Source organism: Notothenia rossii, assembly GCF_949606895.1.
Source record: "Notothenia rossii genome assembly, chromosome: 8".
NCBI lineage: Eukaryota > Metazoa > Chordata > Actinopteri > Perciformes > Nototheniidae > Notothenia > Notothenia rossii.
The window spans coordinates 10,463,958-10,483,124 of record NC_136906.1 but is presented as its reverse complement, the minus strand read 5'-3'; the positions used below and the strand labels follow the sequence as shown (position 1 = coordinate 10,483,124).

The window sequence follows — 19,167 nt, the reverse complement described above, 5'->3', positions numbered from 1 at the left end:
ACAACCTTAGTTAACCCTTCACTTGTCATCGAGCTACTGATTCTACAAACTGTCTCTTATTAAATTAATCTTTAACTCGGAAATGTTGTTTCCAAGTCATCGCATTCACATTAGCAAAAAAAAGCACATGACAATGACATGTTTCTGGAGGAGGTTGAGTTTTATTTGGAAATCTGACAGGCATGGCTGAACAGTGAGCTCTCACCTTAAAACAAAAACAAAAAAAGACATAAGCACTACAGGTAAACGATACTAGTGTTTCAGAATGTCATATTAAACATAAAGACTTGCACACGCACACACACACACATTATGCACTCAGGTCATTCACACACACGCACACTCACACACTGTCAACCCCATGTCAACATGTGGACATCCTCCATTAATAATCACACTACATCCAGAGGAATTCCAAGCACTTAGAACAATTACCCACAGTGCAATTAATCTAACTATACACAGATCATTTATATATTTTTTATGTATATAGGGTATTCAATAAACATTATTCCATTTAGACAGTTTCATAAAGTCAAAAGTCCTCAGAACTTTCCATAAATAGTGAACAAAAATAATATGTATTGACCGCTCTTCGCCACTGATTAAAAAATGGTCCCCGAAAAGAACATGAAAAGATCAAATACTAGTGTGCATGATTCTTCAGCAGTCTCAAGACGGAGAGTGACAATCAAAACCACCAAACGAAAAACGAAACTCCGGAGGGGAATGGGCAGAAGGATAAACGTTGATACTCACACTCACGGCACAGACTGGTTACTACATTTACAGGGGGGGTGGAGGGACTCTGGATCACTGTACATGTTAAGATCAGACAACAAATCAAGCAGACTGTCCACACATCATCCCACAACAACCAATACATCTTCATGCCCGTTCAGTACTCACGAGACCTGACACAACCGGATGGCGTTAAACAATATGGATAGATCACATCTACTGGGGAGCGCGGCACCAACATGTTTCTGATGCCATCCCGTCCTGTCAGACCCACGGGGTGTAATGGAAGTTAAGTGAAAATCCCCTATTTGTTCTTGCTGCTTTGATGTGGAATGAATGAGATGGTGTTTTGATGCGGAAAACTATTTTGTAGATAGGATCAGAGCCACGATGAGGCCGTAAAGCCCCAGCACCTCGGCGAAGATCAAGATGAGGATCATGCCCACGAAGAGCCGGGGCTGCTGGGCGGTGCCTCGAACGCCGGCGTCTCCCACGATGCCGATGGCGAAGCCGGCCGCCAGACCGCTCAGGCCCACGCTCAGACCGGCACCGAGGTGCAGGAAACTCCTGTTGGGGAGGGACGGAGGAAAGAACAACGTCATCAAACAAGGTTAATTCTGTCTTTAAATTGATGTCAAAGCAACCCCTTCTCCTGTTAAACACTAAACTATATCAAAAGTGATTCATATTCAACTTTGCTGATTCACTGTGACTTCTGTGATGCAAATGATGGTACTAAAGCTTAATACAGTTTAAACCTAATCAAATGTAAACTGCTGTATTCTGAAAATGTCATGTCAACGGTTTGACTGATTAGGTCAAATCCCTGGAGTGACCTTTGAATGTGTGTGAGTGATCAACAGATGTTTTTGCAAGGGGGGTTTATGACACTACAGGAAGGATGAGGGGAAGGAAGCTAGGATAAGGTGTTATCTTTATCCACTTTGCTCTGTATTGAGTGCAGGTTTTGCACACTGTGTCTGAGGGGTATCTGTATATCCCATTGTCTTGTATGGAGTGATGGTTTTGCATACAGTGCCAGAGGCAGAGTCCTGCACGGGTCTGATTTTCAAGACCCGCTCCCGCCTCGCACCCGCGACGTGCAATACCGAACCCGCCCCCTGCACATATTGCCAATTAGTTCCGCAACCCGAACCGACCCGTCGGCACAAGATCCGCAACCCGACCCGAACATATATGTATGAGCAGTGAAAACGTGCAATTATTAACACACGCAGTTGCATATTTGTCTCAAAAAGCATGGGATGTTGGTTATTCTCTCCATCTAGGATGACACCAAAAGCCTCCCAGGCGTTGGATTTCGCTCTTGAGGAAGAGTTATTGAAAATGCTGTATTCTCCGCTAGACAGCTTCACCTCAGCCATTCAGAATGTGGCGCGCTCAGCAGCAGATAGATGCGCTGCAGAGCTTATGATTATGCTCGGTCCCGCGGGGGAGAGATCTGAGGATTTAAACATTCAACTAAATTATTATTATTTTAATATATTTATTATGCAACACCCGCGACCCGACCCGCATCATCTTTGTTTTACCCAGAACCGAACCCTGGAAAAAAGCGTTTGAAAAAATACCACCCGCGAATCACCTTTTTATCGGGTCACCCGTCGGGTACCCGACCCGATGCAGGTCTCTGGCCAGAGGGGGTATCAGCTGGCCTCCCAGAATGTTGCTGTAATGTAAATCTGCTTTGATGTCCTCTTATACAGAGAGCCTGTTTCACTCTGAACAGTACGTGCTCTTTGGAGGACACGTCATACTTGCAAGTATAAAAGATCCTTATTGCTTTTAATATGAATATTGTGTTGCTTTACGTTTGTTACCTTACTGATTATTCTCTCTAGACCACAGCTGATTTTAAAGCTGCTACGACACTTCACAAGCACCATTTATGTTTGATAATGTACATTTGGATCAAAAAAGTATTTCATAGTTTTATTAACAACAATGAATTGCCGTGGAGACATATTTGGTAATATGCATAACATGCTATTGCATTTTCCCTAATTTGAGTCAATAAAATAAATGCAAAATGAGAACAAAAATTGTGGTTACAACATATGCAATCTGAAAGGGTCATTCATTGTGCTAAACTTCATTTTTCTCAAATTTACCAAGAAAAGTCCAACTCAAAAACATTATCTCTACCAGGAAGTCGTGTTCAGGATGGGTGGCCGTTAAAAAGTTTGAAAACAATAGACGGCAAGATAACATCACAAAGAAAAGCCTCAACACCCAACAACAGATGACCAACCTACAGGGATCAGAGGGAGAAGTGGCAACATTGTTCTGTAAAAACTGATTTATGTATATTTTGAAAAATGTAACAAGGGTAAAGATTCTAAGTTAATTATACCCTGCATGAAAAGAAAAAGAAAACCCTCAGGGAATAATGTTCTCCGGCCCACTCTATGATGGAGTTTTACCAAAAGAAACAGCTCATTACCGGCCCAGCACAACACAGCAATGACCAGAACAAAATAAATGTACCATTTCCAAGAAGGAAATCGATTAGCGAGTGCAAGACCCAGATGTTTATCTTTGGATCACAACAGATAAAAAAGGCCTTCAATTCATGACGTGGTCACAATTAGAAGTGGTAAATATAGATACAGGACTGACTTTGAGTTCTTTATTTTGAGGATTTGATTGTGAAAGTTAGGCAGTTTGATGTTTAAGTGTATTGGCTTCAACTAAAAGCACATCAGCTGTAGAAGATGCTGTCTGCTATAAATGTCTTCCCACTCACTGAAAGACATCTAGTAGAGTATTGTATCAGAGGCTGATCTTACTTGTAGAGAGTGACTCTCTCAGAGATGTTGTTTGCTATCAGCACGGCCACCACCAGCCCGTAGATGGCGATGATACCCGCCATGACCACGGGGATGATGGACTTCATGATGAGCTCTGGCCGCATCACGGACATGGCAGCGATGCCTGTGCCGCTCTTCGCTGTGCCATACGCCGCTCCTAATGCTGTGAAGAGAGGAGAGAGGTAATCCATCAGTCAGTGTTTGTATTTCACTCCTAAATGATTTTTTACATAAACAGACAGGATATGGATTTGGACGGAGATTGGCGAGAATTATTTATCCAGCTGATCGATTTTAAATTCTCCCTTCCATCATACCGGCTCCGACAGTGTGTAAAGACCCGGCGTGCAGGCAAAATGAAACAGTAGAAGATATATTCGGCTGCCAGTTTTCTCCAGCCAAGCCGTAAATAACAGGAATTAAAGTGATATCAAAAAAACTACGTGTACTTGCAATTCACACTAGTGCTTCCATTTTTAAAGTGTCCTCACAAACATTATTCTGAAATGCATTTTAAAAAGTGATAAACGGATGCAATCTGGAGCCTTTTTATCCCATACAACCTTTCACACTTCAACAATTTATTCCCTTTGTCTGCCTTGCAGCAGGATTATGGAAAACACGTACTAACCCAATCACAGGGTTGGTACACACCTTATTTTTGACAATCTGTGCGGGCATATACAACCGATTATCACACACGGCTTTGACGACAACAGGCGGAGAGCAACTGTGATTAGACGATGTTACTGGCTTATCATGGAGACTAGCTGGAGCGTACAAATAAACATATCACACACCGACTCGGCCACTTCTCACTTGCTGATGTGGGTGTGTTGACACTTTCGATGGCTGTGTTCTAAATCGACTACAAGGCATTTTTTAATATTGTGTGAAAAAGCAACCCAGCATTTTCTTCCACAATTTTAACAACGAGTATCTCTTTTCTTTTCATAAAAAACAGGAATACCAGACAATGCAATTTGTCATCCACTTTTATTTTCTGCGGTTCTTATTTGCATTGAGTGCAATATATATTCTGAGGCCTCCCTTTTCCAATGCATCATAGGCTAATTCTGCTTTCCCGCTGTGCATCCAATATCGAGAGATCCTGGACCGACTCCATCGTGAACATCAAACAACTGTTGTGACACTAACAGCAGCAAGCGTGGAGATTTCACTGAGGGGCGGGATGTTTTTGTGGCAGAAAGCTGTAAAGCCCAGATTATACTGGTGTCGAGGTGTCTCTGTGTGCCTATAATGGAGGAAGTAGTTTATAAAAATGGCCTTGAGGGCATTTCAGTGTTTAATGAAATAAATTGTGTTTCCCTTTGCTTTGTGATACTGTAAACAGAAACAAACAGAGTCAAAATGTCAATTTGAGAAAAAGGAATTAATGCTACTTCCAGTCCTGCTATATGTTATGCAGTACCGACATGTAGATGATTTTAGAAAGGTATGCATCAGTTACATTTGCATAGTAAGTAATAGGTTTTAGTTTAGCCCTACAATTAAATAACATTTAGAGAAGCGCTGAAACCATTGGTTGGCCAGGAAGTGACAGTTTCCACAAAAAGCTGAGTTTCTTTGCCAATCTCATTACAAAATGTAGTATTCAGTAACATTTACAATCACAGAATCAGTTTTTAAATGCCACAGCAATCCCTGTCCTCATGTTACCTTATATAAAATATGAATCCAATTTTAAAGCACTGTGGGAAATGTAATTCAGTCAGACAGAGCCCTGGTACTGGATTGTTAGCTATATATGCTGGGTGAAATGTTGGATATTGTACCTTAAGAGTCATTTCCGAACTGTGCTGTAATATAATATGTTACAACCAATGGGAAACAGGGCTTGGACTAATCCCAACATAAAATCGTATTTACGTTATAATTCATAAGAATCTGGGCCTTGCTGTTCCATACAAATAAATTCATGCAGAAAGATGAATGCCACAGCAGACCCTGGCCTCATGTAACCTTACATACATATGTATCCAAGCTCCTTGCAGTATGGTTTTCAGATTTTAAATTAAGAAGGTAAGAGCACTTGCATTGGATAGATAAATAAATAGACACCCTGAGTGCCTGTGTAGATATACAATCTTAAAAGTAAAATATTATCACAGTCACACCACCCAATGGACAAACTGCACAAAGTCTCACCTGATGTCAGCATCATAGCATCAGTGATTTCCACATTAAAGAGACAGTGGTTTGTGTTTACAGGAATATACATCTCCCCCAAAGACCTTTATAAGAGCAGGATGTATATTCCTCAGGGGTCATTTGGAGGCCCAAGTCAAACACCACCTTGCTTTACTTTTGTTGGCCTCAGAAGTGGTAGAATAAGTATTCAAAACCTTTTTTCTGAAGTAAAACCATTCATTATTAATATTAGAGCTATTAATACTGCACGCTAATCATCCTGCTTTCAAATGTTTACTCCAAGTGAAGAGGGGCAATTATTAGCACAATAAATTAACATCTGTTCAAGGTGGAGCTTTCAATGATAATATAATAATGGATGGTTCCATTAATATAATGCATCATAGTTTTATTGTGATCTTTTGTGAATAAAATCTGCAGTAGTAATAGTTACATTTCTCTGTAAGGTAAATATAATACAATATTTTTTATTTGAAGTAATTTCACAGTGCATGTGAAAAATGAAACGACTGTCACCTACGATATGACAGATAATATTAAGCCTTTAAAAACAATAACTGTTCAGCTAATTAAATTAAATAAAAACAAAGATAATTGCACCATTTTGGAGTTTAACCCTGTAGGAACAATTTGCCGTAACAGTAGTAAAATGTCTCCAGGGTCAATTTAATGCAATATTTTTCCTTTGAAGTAAAACGTGAGTAAGTAGAATACATTACTTTTGAAGGATAATTTCGGGTATAATAAGTATGATCATGAAAATTATTGAATATTTTCACATCTAAAAATCACAATCTATCTATAGCCATTTGAAGCTTCTGTTTTTGCCTGGGCCCCAGGCAGTAGGCTACCTTGCCTCATGTTAAAGTCTTCCTCTGAGGTTGGATATTTCCTCCCTGACAGATTGGCTGTGCCCCGCCTCCCGCTGGAGTGCATGCTAAACCTGAATGGATGGATGGATGGATGTTCCCTCACTGACGTTAAGGCCTTGATGCTGGCCCTCCTGTAACACAACACCTTACGACCAATGTGGCTGCATCCAACCCGAACGAGCATCGTATTTATCTGATAATCCATGAGGACCTGCACCTTCCTGTGTTGTAATATAATTTAATAATGTTTAAAAGACATCCGGTTCGAAGCATCTGCCATCTAATAAATGACGGTCTGCGTCACTATAGAGAGCTTGATATGATATAACCACAGCTAGCTCCAGGGTTAGCAGGGTGAGGAGCTTGTGGTCAGCGGATCGAAGGCGGTGGAAACCTCCTCCCCTCCATCCTCTGCCTCTCATCCCGGGCAGGTGTGTGAGCCATGACCGCCTCAGCTAACACCCAGTCTGAAGACAGCACCCCCCATTTGTAGTTTTCTAATACGAATTTGACTCCTTGTTAAGCTAATGCATCGTTATAAAACAGTGAAAGGTGCAGAAGACGGTTGGTATATAAATGAAGGTTGGTGTAGTTACCGCTGAAGACCATGGCCGCAGTGGCTCCCATCACAGCGAAGAAAGGCGCGTACTCGGGGCTCTCCTCAGAAGACATTCTCGCACTATTCTCGCAGGCGATGCAGCTACAAGGTAGACTTTTTGTTTTTAATTTAGGTTTCCCCGTTTAACTACCGGCTAGGTTACAACACTGAGAGAGAGGAGAGAGAAGGTAGCTGCCAACAAGATCACCGGTGTAGAAGAGGAAAATGGCGAAACGGAAAAAGTCACATGACGAGCTACCATCTCGGAAGGATCTATTTATGTGAATACGGGGGTGCTCGACACGAACAAGCTTGAAACATCTAACCTTTGTTGTTTATTGCACTGTAAAATACATCCTATACAATACTCATCTGATATTAATTATCATAGATTTTATATTTAAAAGCATTTGGTTAAAATACGATTTAGGATACGAGTAGCTGTACTGTGTTTTATGGTATGCTCTGCTGCAAGTGCACTGACTGCAGTTGAAACGCTAGTTGTCACTACACGCTGGCGTATTAATTATTAGGTATCAAATAGGTAGTCAAATCAACTATAAACACCAGGTTAGCTCTATCATTTTAAAAGGAACACAAAATAAACTTTAGTCAAACAATTGATAAATAGAGGCGACCAGAAAGCACAGTTTCCCAGCATCCATTCATGCTCCTTTAGCTATAGCCCCGCATATGTTTTGTTATTATTCGCCTAGAAAATAACATGTCAAGCTGAAGTTAATTTAAATCAACATTAGACAACCTTTAGTTGTTAAACATCATATTCTTCCGTTTTTGAGTGACCCGGAGACATATCCTGCTGCTGCTTCTGTCAAGGTGACACTGTAACGTCTAATGTCATAAGGACATGTCCCCTCATGACATTTGTATTTTTGTTTTGGTCAGTTTTCCTAAATAGATTATTTCATACCAGATCCTATTTTACCCTTTTGATATATTTTAGGTATTTATCTTCCACAGCACCCGTTACTGAGTTGATGGTTATCCCATTTTGTAATCCATGGTTCAAATGAGTTTTATTTCCTGAGACCCTTTTGAATTTGAATTATGTTTTTGTACAAAACCAAAATAAAATGATCTTGGTTTTAGTTTGTAATGATGCTTTTCCTTGAAGATAATAACCTACAGTTTGCATTTTACCAATTATAAAATCCAATCCATTTATATAGCACCTTTCATAGAAAGGTTACAAAATGCCTTACAAAACAGCAGTTAAACAAACATCATTACCTGAGCCTAAAACACAGCATTATACAATAAATGTAATATTATAGCAATCCTCGCATAAATAAATTATTGTTTGATTAACACTTATACCATTTTGTCAAGTATCAATGTATAAAACTGAGTTGCATGCACAAGTACCACTTTAAATCTTGTTTTTGCAAGAGATGTGCTCATAATTATTTGACAATGGTCCCTCAGCATTAAAAAAAGAAAGAATAAAAAGTCTATTCCACTCAAGAATTGTCCAACTAGTCAACATACACAAGTAGGATGGGCTGGCTTTGGTTATTAGGGCACCATATAGAAATGTCGGACTAAGATTGTTTGTACCCACCTTGCAGATCACCAGCAAAAACATGTAAATGTAGTATGTCAGTCAAACAGAAAACATTGTAAATCATCACCCCAATTGGTTTATGATGAATTAATATTTGCTTTGTGGAAATTGTCTTTATAATCCATGAGCCTAATACACATTTTCCTCTGATACTTGGGAAATTGTGCTGTAAACACTCCAAAAAAAATATGTGCACATCATTGCAGATTACGATTACTAATACAACTTTACACATTTAATTTACATTCACCTCCAGGTTTAAGTTCCTGTGTCTTTAACCCAAAACCTGATTATCAAATTAGTCCTCAATTACAGCAGATGTATTCCCCGACTCTAATAGCATCGACCACAATATTAATTACACTACAGATCATATTCAATCTGAGGGATTTGATTTGGTGAGATATGTCACTTTCATGGTTTTAGAGTCACTCCAGCTCCTGCACAGGCATTTAGGGAATTGTATAAATGATCTTGTAGGGTATTTAATGAACTCCTTCATTTGATTTCCTATATATTTCTAATTAAAATGCTTGTCTCTCACTCCGGTCTTAGTTCAATTGTGTCATGAGAATGTGCTTGAATCTTATATGGGAAGACAAACTAAAAGCAGACAGCAGAAAATGTGCTGCACACACACATGACTGTCAGCAGCCTTTGCGCTGCTATTGTAAAGAAAAGCCTTTAGTCAGAGCTCAATCACGTGACCAGTTCCTGCTCCAAGATCAACAACACTATACTTTACTGTAAAAGGAAAAACAGTTCAGAGGGGGACTTTTTGGGGGGAGGAGAATACTTTTTTGGGAGATCATTTTGTCCTTAGGTATTCAACCTGTGACACAGTTCATAATTGTCCTCTTTTCACTGTCTCCTTTCCCATGGCATAGGTCTACGGCCTTGGGTATTGCTGCTATCTCTCTTAAGGAGGGGCAGCTTGGGCGCATTGTTGTTGCCAGCTGACCGAGCACAAGCTGACATGAGATAGTTTATTGTTCAGGGACATCTAGAAGCCCGTCTTTTTAGGAACGTAGGTTCCCTGGTGCACATTTTTTCTCTATGGACGACAGCTCTAGTTAGATTCAGGGTCCATATTTGTTTGGTCTCGCTGATAAAGAATGTTGATTATTACACTCGAACTAGTTAAAACCCTGGAACTACAGAAGAGTTCTTCAGAATTGATTGTGGCGTCCAAACCGTGTGGTCAACTCGTGGCCCGTGACATGTCTTGTGAATTCTCCGGTCGAAGCTCCAAATAAACCGTCAGTGTTTGCCATCAAAGCTCCAGCTCTCCTCGTGTCTCTCTGAGTCCTGACTCCAATTGCTTCAGAAGTTTCCCCCACACTGGGCATTTTGCTGCCTCTTTCAAAGTTTGAATGTTGCAGCAATTGGACGGTTATGTGTTGCAATGTGTTGCGAACCCAATCCATACTCCATGTTGTGAAATGACATACGCACCATTTTTTTCAGTAGCATACTGTAACTGAATTTGTCTTCTATGACAGTACATTTTCGTAGCATTTTGTCAGAATTCTTTGCATATTTTAATCAAACAGATCATATTCCTCTTATCACTAAGTCCCCACATCACCATCTGCTGGCTGATCTACGGACCAGTCAGAGGATAACGTTGGGCCTCATCCTCCCTGTGAATGACAACTCCACTAACATGTTTATTATATATTTTCACTTTAAATTATAAACTGAATGTTTGACCTTCAGTTTATTTCCACACCATCTCGCCACATGCATTAGTTAACGCTCAGTAAAACAGGAACTGAAAATGATGATGAAACACTGAACTGAAAGGATCCTCAGTTATCAAGGGTTAAAGAAAAGGCTGTTGTATTTGTTCTTACTACTCTTCTAAAGCATTTATATATTTCTTGTTTAAGTCATTTTAATGGGAATAAAAGGCAAGAGTACATACAGGAACATATTACTCGTCCTGTCACAATAACTTCTTTTGTTGAACGATATATTGTTCCAGAGATAATTCCTATTAACAACATTATTGTCCTTTTTTGGACAATGTTATGCCTCTAATAAGATAATGGAATAAGCCTAGCTTTCAAACAGCAATGCACTTCTAATACTTAAGAATGTTCAGACATTGGAATATTATAGTTCTTATATCTTGGTCAGCGAAAATGATCATGTCCATATATGGTATGATAAGTCAAATAATAATGATCGAGACAGTCCTAAAGATCACCAGCGAAAGAAGACTGAACACGGGTTACAGGCACACTGTATTTTAATGAAAGATTAGGTTAAAATAATACACTTTAATGAAAGAAGCAGACATTAAAAATCACCATAAATATGCTACACAATCCTAAACACACTTTCCTCTGACACATTTGAGTAAATGTATCTGTAGGGGGCAGCTCCGTGTTAGGCTATACACACAAACACATGTAGGATAGATCTCAGCATGAAGGAAAAGTGAAGACATCCCAACTGTGAAGCAGAAACTCTGGACGTGAACCCCAGGCTAATGCTTCTCTACGACATCCAGCTAAATACATCTCAGCACACACACACGCACTAAAAAGTATACCTACAAGCAGAAGACACTCACACTCCAGATTTAAGAATTCTTGCAGGAGACTTTTGCGGGATTTAACTTTACTAATTCAACAACCTGATTTCCTCTAGCAAAATATGTGTCACTGATCCCTTATCATAAAAAAAAGCATACATTTCACTGATTAAAAAAAAAACCAATCCAACGCGTCCTATACCCATCTTTCACTCAGAAAATGATCTACAGGTTGAACAGTCTCAAATACTTTGCTCATTTTGGACCAGATATGTCTAAATGCGCACCTTAAACTCAGAAAGGAAAACCCAAATACCTGCATCTGATGTGTAAGAAGGTCAGATTATCTGTCTTTCACTGGCCTCGCCCCACACAGCGAGACTGTTAAGCGGTCATCACTCACACACGCTTTTAAAACCCAACATGCGCACACACACACACACACCTGTGTGGCTACATGTCCCAGTCGTTCACACACAAACCCTGCACTCATTCAGTCCATGTCCCAGCACAACTAACAATTGGGATAGCGATATATCAGCAAATGTGTTGTCGTGGTCGCTGGAAAAACATGAAGAACGGAAAAGATAAAAAGGCATCACATGCTATTCTTGGTACGAAGTGAAAGTGTGGCACAGCGATGGCTCGTACGCGGGATGAGGAAGCTACACTGGAACCCTTTATAGTCGAAGGGATGCAACTTTTGAAAAAAGTCATGAAGAAAGAAGAACATTTCCCTCTCAGTCCCAGCCGTTGTCCTTTATCATGTGGGACAGCTCGATGATAAACTTCCCCTCCTTGTACTTCTGACTCAGCTCGAAGGCTTGTTCCTGCAGAAAGGGAGGTTATTCAAAAGTAGGTTCGAGTAAAGCTCAAATCAGAATTACACAATGCCTATCCAGTCATTTTCCTAAAATGATATACTGATATTTTCAAAGGTACATAAGAAGAAAATCAAATATCTCTCTTTTTCTGAGCAGACACCTCAATATTGAAATTGCAAAGACAATGCAGGGTTCACTATTGAGGCTTTCACAATTACATTTTGGAAATTGTGGACACAATGGCTTAGTAACACGCATTATTGTCAGGTACATTTGGAAAATAATATCATTAATGCAGCTTTTAAAACCAGGAAAAGACATACTAGAACACTATCCAAAAGTAAGACGATATTTATTCTCATAGCAGGATTTTGATAGAATATTGCTTTCAAGTTGAAACGTTATTTTTTTTTAGGCCTTTTGACAAAATTCCCCATTTGGGATGAATAAAGTATATCTAATGTATTTGCATCTATACTAATCTTTATAATATAAAAGTATGAAGAAATCAGCTGTGAAAATGTGGCCTTCAAATATTCTTCATTTGAAACTATTTTCTATTCTTAACCTAGAGAAATGTAATCTGCAACCACATCATAAAATGTGTTACGCTGCATTTCTAGTTTTTAGTCAAGAGGTAACGATGCTGCTTCTGACTCCGTGCACATGAGCTCTGCATTAGGACTGCTGCAGCTTACAAGATGTTATGTAAGAAATGTGTTTGGTCAGATGGGCTGCTTGTGTTTTCTGTTTCTTGTTTCTGATGACGGTGGAGATAATTAATGTTCTCAACCACACGGATCAAGTGAAAGTGAACACAGGAAATCTAGAGCAAATAGAAAGTAACTGCGGTTAAGTACAATATAAGCCCAGGTTTTTCTCATGCTAAAAGAAACTCATGACAATAACTCCTTACATGTAAACAAACTGATCGTGGGGAATTTTCCTTTTCAGAATCAACTTGGAATACAATTATTATAGGGGAAAAAAGGCTGACTTACAAATAAAATACAGGACTTACCATCATACAAATACCTGGCTCACACAATGTTGGTATTTTTTATCTTTAATGTATGCAGGGAGAATTTAGCATTACCTTATTTAAAAACAAAACAATTCACCCAAAAAGCGTGAAAACAAAATTCGTAACTCAAAAGTTTCTTAGCAAAATGTAAGATGAATTCATGTTTGAGAGCTAGTAAGAGTTACAAGCATTTTTTTTTAATGACTATTAGGATAATATTGTGAATTGCAAAATGTTTGGATAAACAGAACATCAAATATTCAATGCCTTGAAGCAGTTTCCTAAGAATGTGCATAACTTAGCGTGGCTTTGTCAGAGTAGATGAGAGAATGTACACACAGTAGGGCAATAGCAGTAAAGCATCCATCTAATGAAATACCATCTACATGTGAAACCTGACACTGAATTGTAAATCAACCATGTTACCGCCTTTCGTCAAACCTAATATCAGTTTCACCGTGACCAAGGCGGAGTTTTATTCACACGCGGTCGTACTTACATATTTCCAACCCAGCGTGGTGTGACAGTTTTCACAGTAGATGTCGGCGACGGCGTGGAGTCCTGTGAGCAGCAGCCTCTCCTCCGCAGGACCGCAGCCCACGTTCACCCTGGAGACAAACGCAGAGCTGTCAAACAGAAGCTCCTCTCCGTCATGGTGATTAAACTACTCTCATGCACTCTGAGACTACGTGAACCTGAACAGCAAAGATCCTACTGTCCTATATATGAACTTAGAATAAATGTATCAAAGAGTCATGGGGAGGATTTCTTTCCATGAACCATTCACAGAATCTATTCAATTAGGTTCATTTAAGTTGCCCCATTTGAGGGTTGTATAGTTCGGATCCACCAACAGGAGAAGCGTGACTTCGACCCCATTTACACGGGAGCGCAAACGCACCGAATTCGTTATCAAAAAAGTCTTCCGTTCACACGCATTCGGCTCATTTAACGTGTCCGTTCACACGGGACCACTGGAGACGCTGTAGTACATATGCCGGGCCTGTAAGTGGCGCTGTACTTCTGCCACAAAATACACCAAAAGCAGCGAAGAAGACCCCCGAGCATGGTTGCCTTTCTGTTTATGCCCCACGGTATATTTAGCAACATGTAGTTCATGCTCCGCTCTCGACTGGCTCACCTCCTACCTCACCGACAGGCAACAATTCATCTCCCTCTCTGGCCACACATCCGCCCTCTCCCCAGTCACACAGGGGGTCCCCCAGGGCTCAGTCCTCGGCCCCCTCCTCTTCATCTGCTATCTTTTCCCCCTTGGTCACATTATTCGCAACCTCAACCTTGATTTCCACTGTTACGCCGATGACACCCAGATCTACATCACCACCAAATCCCCTCACAACCCTCCCCTCACCCATATCGAAACCTGCATCTCTTCAATAAAAACATGGCTGACTCACAATTTCCTTAAACTCAACAGTGATAAAACAGAGCTACTCATCATAGGCACCAGATCAACCCTCAATAAAACAGGACCCATTTCACTCACCATTGAGAATTCGACCATCACCCCCTCCCCCCTGGCACGCAATCTTGGCGTTATCCTGGACCCCACCCTCTCCTTTGACCCCCATGTCAGCTCCATCATCAAGATCTCCTACTTCCACCTCCGCCGCATTGCCAAAATCAAACACTACCTCCCCCCCCGTGCTGCTGAATCCCTCATCCATGCCTTCATCACCTCCCGCCTCGACTATTGCAACGCCCTCCTCACTGGCATCTCCTCCCATTCCCTCCATAGACTCCAAATGGTACAAAACTCTGCTGCCCGCCTCCTCACCCACACCCGGACCCGTGAACACATCACTCCCGTTCTCCGCTCTCTTCACTGGCTCCCCATCAAACAACGCATCATCTTCAAAACACTCCTCCTCACCTATAAAGCCCTTCACCACCTAGCCCCCCCCTACCTCTCTGACCTCCTCATCCCCTACAACCCCCCCCGAGCCCTCCGATCCTCCTCCACTCTCTCCCTCACAGTACCACCATCAAGACTCAAAACATTTGGCAACAGAGCATTCTCCAGATCAGCACCCCGCCTCTGGAACTCCCTCCCCCAATCTGTCCGCCACTCTCCCACACTGTCTACCTTCAAAACCCAGCTGAAAACATACCTCTTCTCCCAAGCCTTCAACTTACCCTACCCCCCAACCCACTGACTTCACTCACACCCCACGCTGTATCTCTTATTCACCCCACGCTGCATCTCTTATTCATACATTCATCAACTTTTTCTTTCCTCTTTTCCATTATGTTGTCTTTTGCTCGTTGTCCTATGCTTGCTCCCCCCCTGTGTTGTCCTCTGCCTGTTCATGTAATGTTCATGTTCAATTTTCTTGTCCAATATGTTGTCTTCTGCCTGTTCACCCCGTTTCTGTACTTTTAATTTTTTTTGTAAGCGACTTTGGGTTATTGAAAAGCGCTATATAAATAAAAGTTATTATTATTATTATTATTATGTAATTCTCCGTGTCCACTTGTTGCTGATGGTTGTGGTAGAGGAGCTGTAGATTTTGCACTAACATCTGTAGCATGGTAGCAGTAGCACTAGCACTAGCTACTGACTATGCTACAGCAGTGAGCAGCAGAGGTGGGGAGAGGTGGGGCTATGGCTTCATCGTTATCAGGAAATGATCGTATATAGGCGTACACACTGAGCCGTTTGCGCCCCCAGAGCGTTCCGTTTGCAGATCTATCCACCTTGGGACACCATTATCGTTTGCGGGGTCGGTTTCGTTTCGGCCTCGTGTGAACGAACGGGCTATACGCAAGAGAAAAATAGCGGATACAACCCATTTGGTTCTCGTGTAAACAGCACCTAAAAGGGATCTTTTAAGGTTCACTGGAAAGCAAATCAAATTGTCTGCTGGCTGTGAGGTTTGTGCAAACACGTCCGATACTGGGAATTTGTTTTCATAGAACAGCACTATTGAAATGGCACATTGGGAAAAAAATCAATAAAAAAAATCATAGATTCTGCAACTCATTTATTTTTCTTCCTCAGAAATAATCAAAAGGCCCCTAATCTGATCTGATCTGATCTGAAAAAGCTTGAAAGTCCATCAAAAATAGCAAGGAACATTTAAAGACAGTGGTTCTTAATTGAACACGTACTAAAGTCACTTCCTACCCATCTACAAAGTGATTATGGCAATAGAATTAAGATTGGAAGCCTTTGGAAGTGTGCATTCATTCTGCCAATTTGTTATTATAATAAAAGAAATACTCACACAGAGTTGAAGAGGTAGGCTCGCCCCTGACTGCCTTGAAACGACTGAAGACAAACAAGAGAAAGTGTTATTGTGTCTATTTGACATGTGAATCAAACAACCTGAATGTATTTTTAGTTTACTATACCGCTTCCATCTTTGGGAGATTTGTAATCAGTTTCGTCTGTCAAGTTATTCCAGTTTTGCTACTTTCTATGAGACAGTCATGAGGCGGCGTCTATATGTGCCTCCTAAAATTATTATTGACAACAAAAGGCAGGCGGCATTCTTACCTTGGAGATGAGGTCGTCATGGTTGGCCAGGTGGGCGCGGCAGTGCACACAGCTGTAGCGACGGTGGCACGTGTCCAGGTACGCCTGGAACGTCTTGGCCTTTGTCAGCTTCACCATGTCTGAAGCAGGATGTTGTTGTACATGTGTTAGCGGTGCAAGGCAAGTTTATTTATATAGCACATTTCAACACAAGGCTACTGCTAACACACACTGGTTCAACAGATTTCATTTCGCAGAGTTACTGCAGCTTTCAACATGCTACCACTAATTTAAGACCACATGAAGTATTTGTATGTTGCCGTCATACTGTCAGACTATTGAAGGACAATGAGTACCCTGTGAATGAAAATAGTCCCTATATTTTTTACATTACCAGTATATATTAATTTATTGACATGTTTAAATAATGTAATAGTAATAAACAATAGGAAATATACATTTAATGTCAAAATCTGAAGAAGCTTTGAGGGTAGCATCATGTGCTCGAGTAATTAAAGCTATACACTGCAAGGCTTCCCCCTAAAATAACATTACCCCATATTTATGTTAATTTGGTTAACTGATCAGACAATATCAATTACAAAATAATTTCACTCATTTATTGGTAGGTATTGCTTTTACCTCTTTTATCACATGTGTTGTAAAGTGAACATTAGGGGAAGATAAGACCAAAGTCTGGGCTCAGATATCCACTCAGTTTGACACCTTTTTTAAATAATCAGAAACGACCATTTCCTTGATGGAAGTTAACAAACATTGAGTCAACCGTACATCCTGAGTCACACTTGTGAAGGTGTGACTTACAACACGTTCACTTGTATGTTTTACCACTTTTAGATGTTTCATAGCATTATGGTTTTCTATCATCCTTCTTTCCTTGCAGAAACGGGACTCCACAGAGTCGTACAAATGAGTAATATTGAATCAGATTCAGCTCTATTTTGTCAAGTGCAAGTGTGCACAGATCATTTGGTTTTTAAGTTGCTCTCAATGTATTTCAACACAGTTCAAAGAGCAATCAACATAAGAAATGGGCAAAATGACAACAAAGCTGCCCAACAGTAGTAACACTAAACTATTGAGTGTTACATACAGGCTGAACTTTTTTTTTTGCTATGAAAAGAACTCACATGCAGCCCGAGGACACAATGTGCCGTTAAGATGCTTCTCTTATTTGCAGAGGTGGAAGAAGTACAGATCTGATACTTAAGTTAAAGTTGAAGAAGTGCCATACAAACAAGACAAGTACAAATCCTATAATACAAATGTTACTTAAGTAAAGTACAAAAGTATTAGCATCAGAATACATTGATAGTACCAAAAGTACTCATTCTGCAGATTGGCCCATTTCAAAATAATATATATAACATGTTTTTATCATGATGATGCATTTCGAGTGTTATCAAAGCTGGTGAAGCTGCAGCTCATTTAAATTACTTTTTAAGCTGCAGGGCAGCTTTTGGATTTACTCCAGGTGTAACTAAAGTCTTATTTAAGTGTTGATTATATTTCACATTATTAATCAAAATCTGTAAAGTAACTAAAGCTATACAATAGATGTAGTGGAGTAAAAGGACACTATTTACCTCTGAATTGTAGTGGGGTAGAAGTACAAAGCAGCAACACATTAAAATACTCAAGTGTACACATTGTTTTTAAGTACAGTACTTGAGTAAATCTACTTAGTTACTTATTTGACATTTTGCAAAGACAGACATATAGTCAAAGCAACATTTGATAACAAAGCATGTACTGTTTTTAAACCTCCCCCCTCTGGTTGAGAACCATGCTGGCAGCTTGCTTCCTGGTTAAAAATAGTTTGCACAAACAAACCTCAGCTCATTAGTGAGATGCAATCGGTTAACCCAAATCCAAGCCTGTGCAACGTGTAATGCCACATTTAAGCAGTTTCCAGCCCTGTTGACCGGCTGTCAGTAGCTAAATAAGGATAAAAACGGCCTCCTGCATCTGTCAGCTAACAGGCCACTGGATCGGACCTAGCTTGCGTGTTAGCCACCATGCTAGCTCCGCACAACAACACACGCACACACACACACGGCAGATAGGAGGCGCATTGCAGGATATTCCGCGTTACGTGTCGACTCACCTGATGATACCAAAGCTCCGCACAGTATATACAGCGGTCCAATGTGGATGACAGGTTTAAAATCATCTAATAAAAATAGGTTATTATGGTCGGTTTGGTCCAACGGTCGGCCACGCGCTGACGGTTCGGACAATAAAGGCAGCCTCCGGTCGTTTACCCGCGTTTCTCTCTTTGAATGTGAACCCGATTTAAAACTTCTTCACGGCCTTTGTTAAAAACGGGAGCAGGAATCCGACAATGCTGGCAGACTGACAAGGTGATGACAGTGCGGCGGCGGGAGAAATATGTGGTTTGTTTATGAAAACACTCAGAGGAGGAAGTCTGGAGAGTGCAAAACAAATCCCTCTCAAC

At 40.6% G+C, this 19,167-nt stretch overlaps 2 protein-coding genes across 2 annotated transcripts; both read right to left on the bottom strand.

Moving 5' to 3' along the window:
* Positions 1 to 139: 139 nt before the first annotated feature.
* On the bottom strand, positions 140 to 7,460 carry atp6v0ca (ATPase H+ transporting V0 subunit ca). Its single transcript, XM_079643544.1, has 3 exons — positions 7,213 to 7,460; positions 3,552 to 3,735; positions 140 to 1,308 (listed from the first exon to the last, which is right to left on the bottom strand). Exons 1-3 carry the CDS (start codon positions 7,286 to 7,288, stop codon positions 1,104 to 1,106), a joined length of 465 nt encoding a protein of 154 aa, XP_079499670.1. The 5' UTR covers positions 7,289 to 7,460; the 3' UTR covers positions 140 to 1,103.
* Positions 7,461 to 11,035: 3,575 nt separating this feature from the next.
* ypel3 (yippee-like 3) lies at positions 11,036 to 19,167 on the bottom strand. The gene is made up of 5 exons (XM_079642880.1): positions 18,817 to 19,167; positions 16,710 to 16,828; positions 16,438 to 16,481; positions 13,689 to 13,797; positions 11,036 to 12,171 (listed from the first exon to the last, which is right to left on the bottom strand). Exons 2-5 carry the CDS (start codon positions 16,824 to 16,826, stop codon positions 12,082 to 12,084), a joined length of 360 nt encoding a protein of 119 aa, XP_079499006.1. The 5' UTR covers positions 16,827 to 16,828; positions 18,817 to 19,167; the 3' UTR covers positions 11,036 to 12,081.

Bases quoted from the DNA above. Each gene is read 5' to 3' on its own strand.
- atp6v0ca (XM_079643544.1), bottom strand. From the start codon at position 7,288: ATGTCTTCTGAGGAGAGCCCCGAGTACGCGCCTTTCTTCGCTGTGATG. The intron at 3,736-7,212 runs GTAACTACACCA...CTCTCTTCACAG, and splicing joins TGCGGCCATGGTCTTCAGCG to CATTAGGAGCGGCGTATGGC. The intron at 1,309-3,551 runs GTAAGATCAGCC...CCTCCCCAACAG, and splicing joins GAGAGAGTCACTCTCTACAA to GAGTTTCCTGCACCTCGGTG.
- ypel3 (XM_079642880.1), bottom strand. From the start codon at position 16,826: ATGGTGAAGCTGACAAAGGCCAAGACGTTCCAGGCGTACCTGGACACG. The intron at 13,798-16,437 runs GTGAGTATTTCT...GTTTGTCTCCAG, and splicing joins GCCTACCTCTTCAACTCTGT to GGTGAACGTGGGCTGCGGTC. The intron at 12,172-13,688 runs GTAAGTACGACC...CCCTTTCTGCAG, and splicing joins CCACGCTGGGTTGGAAATAT to GAACAAGCCTTCGAGCTGAG.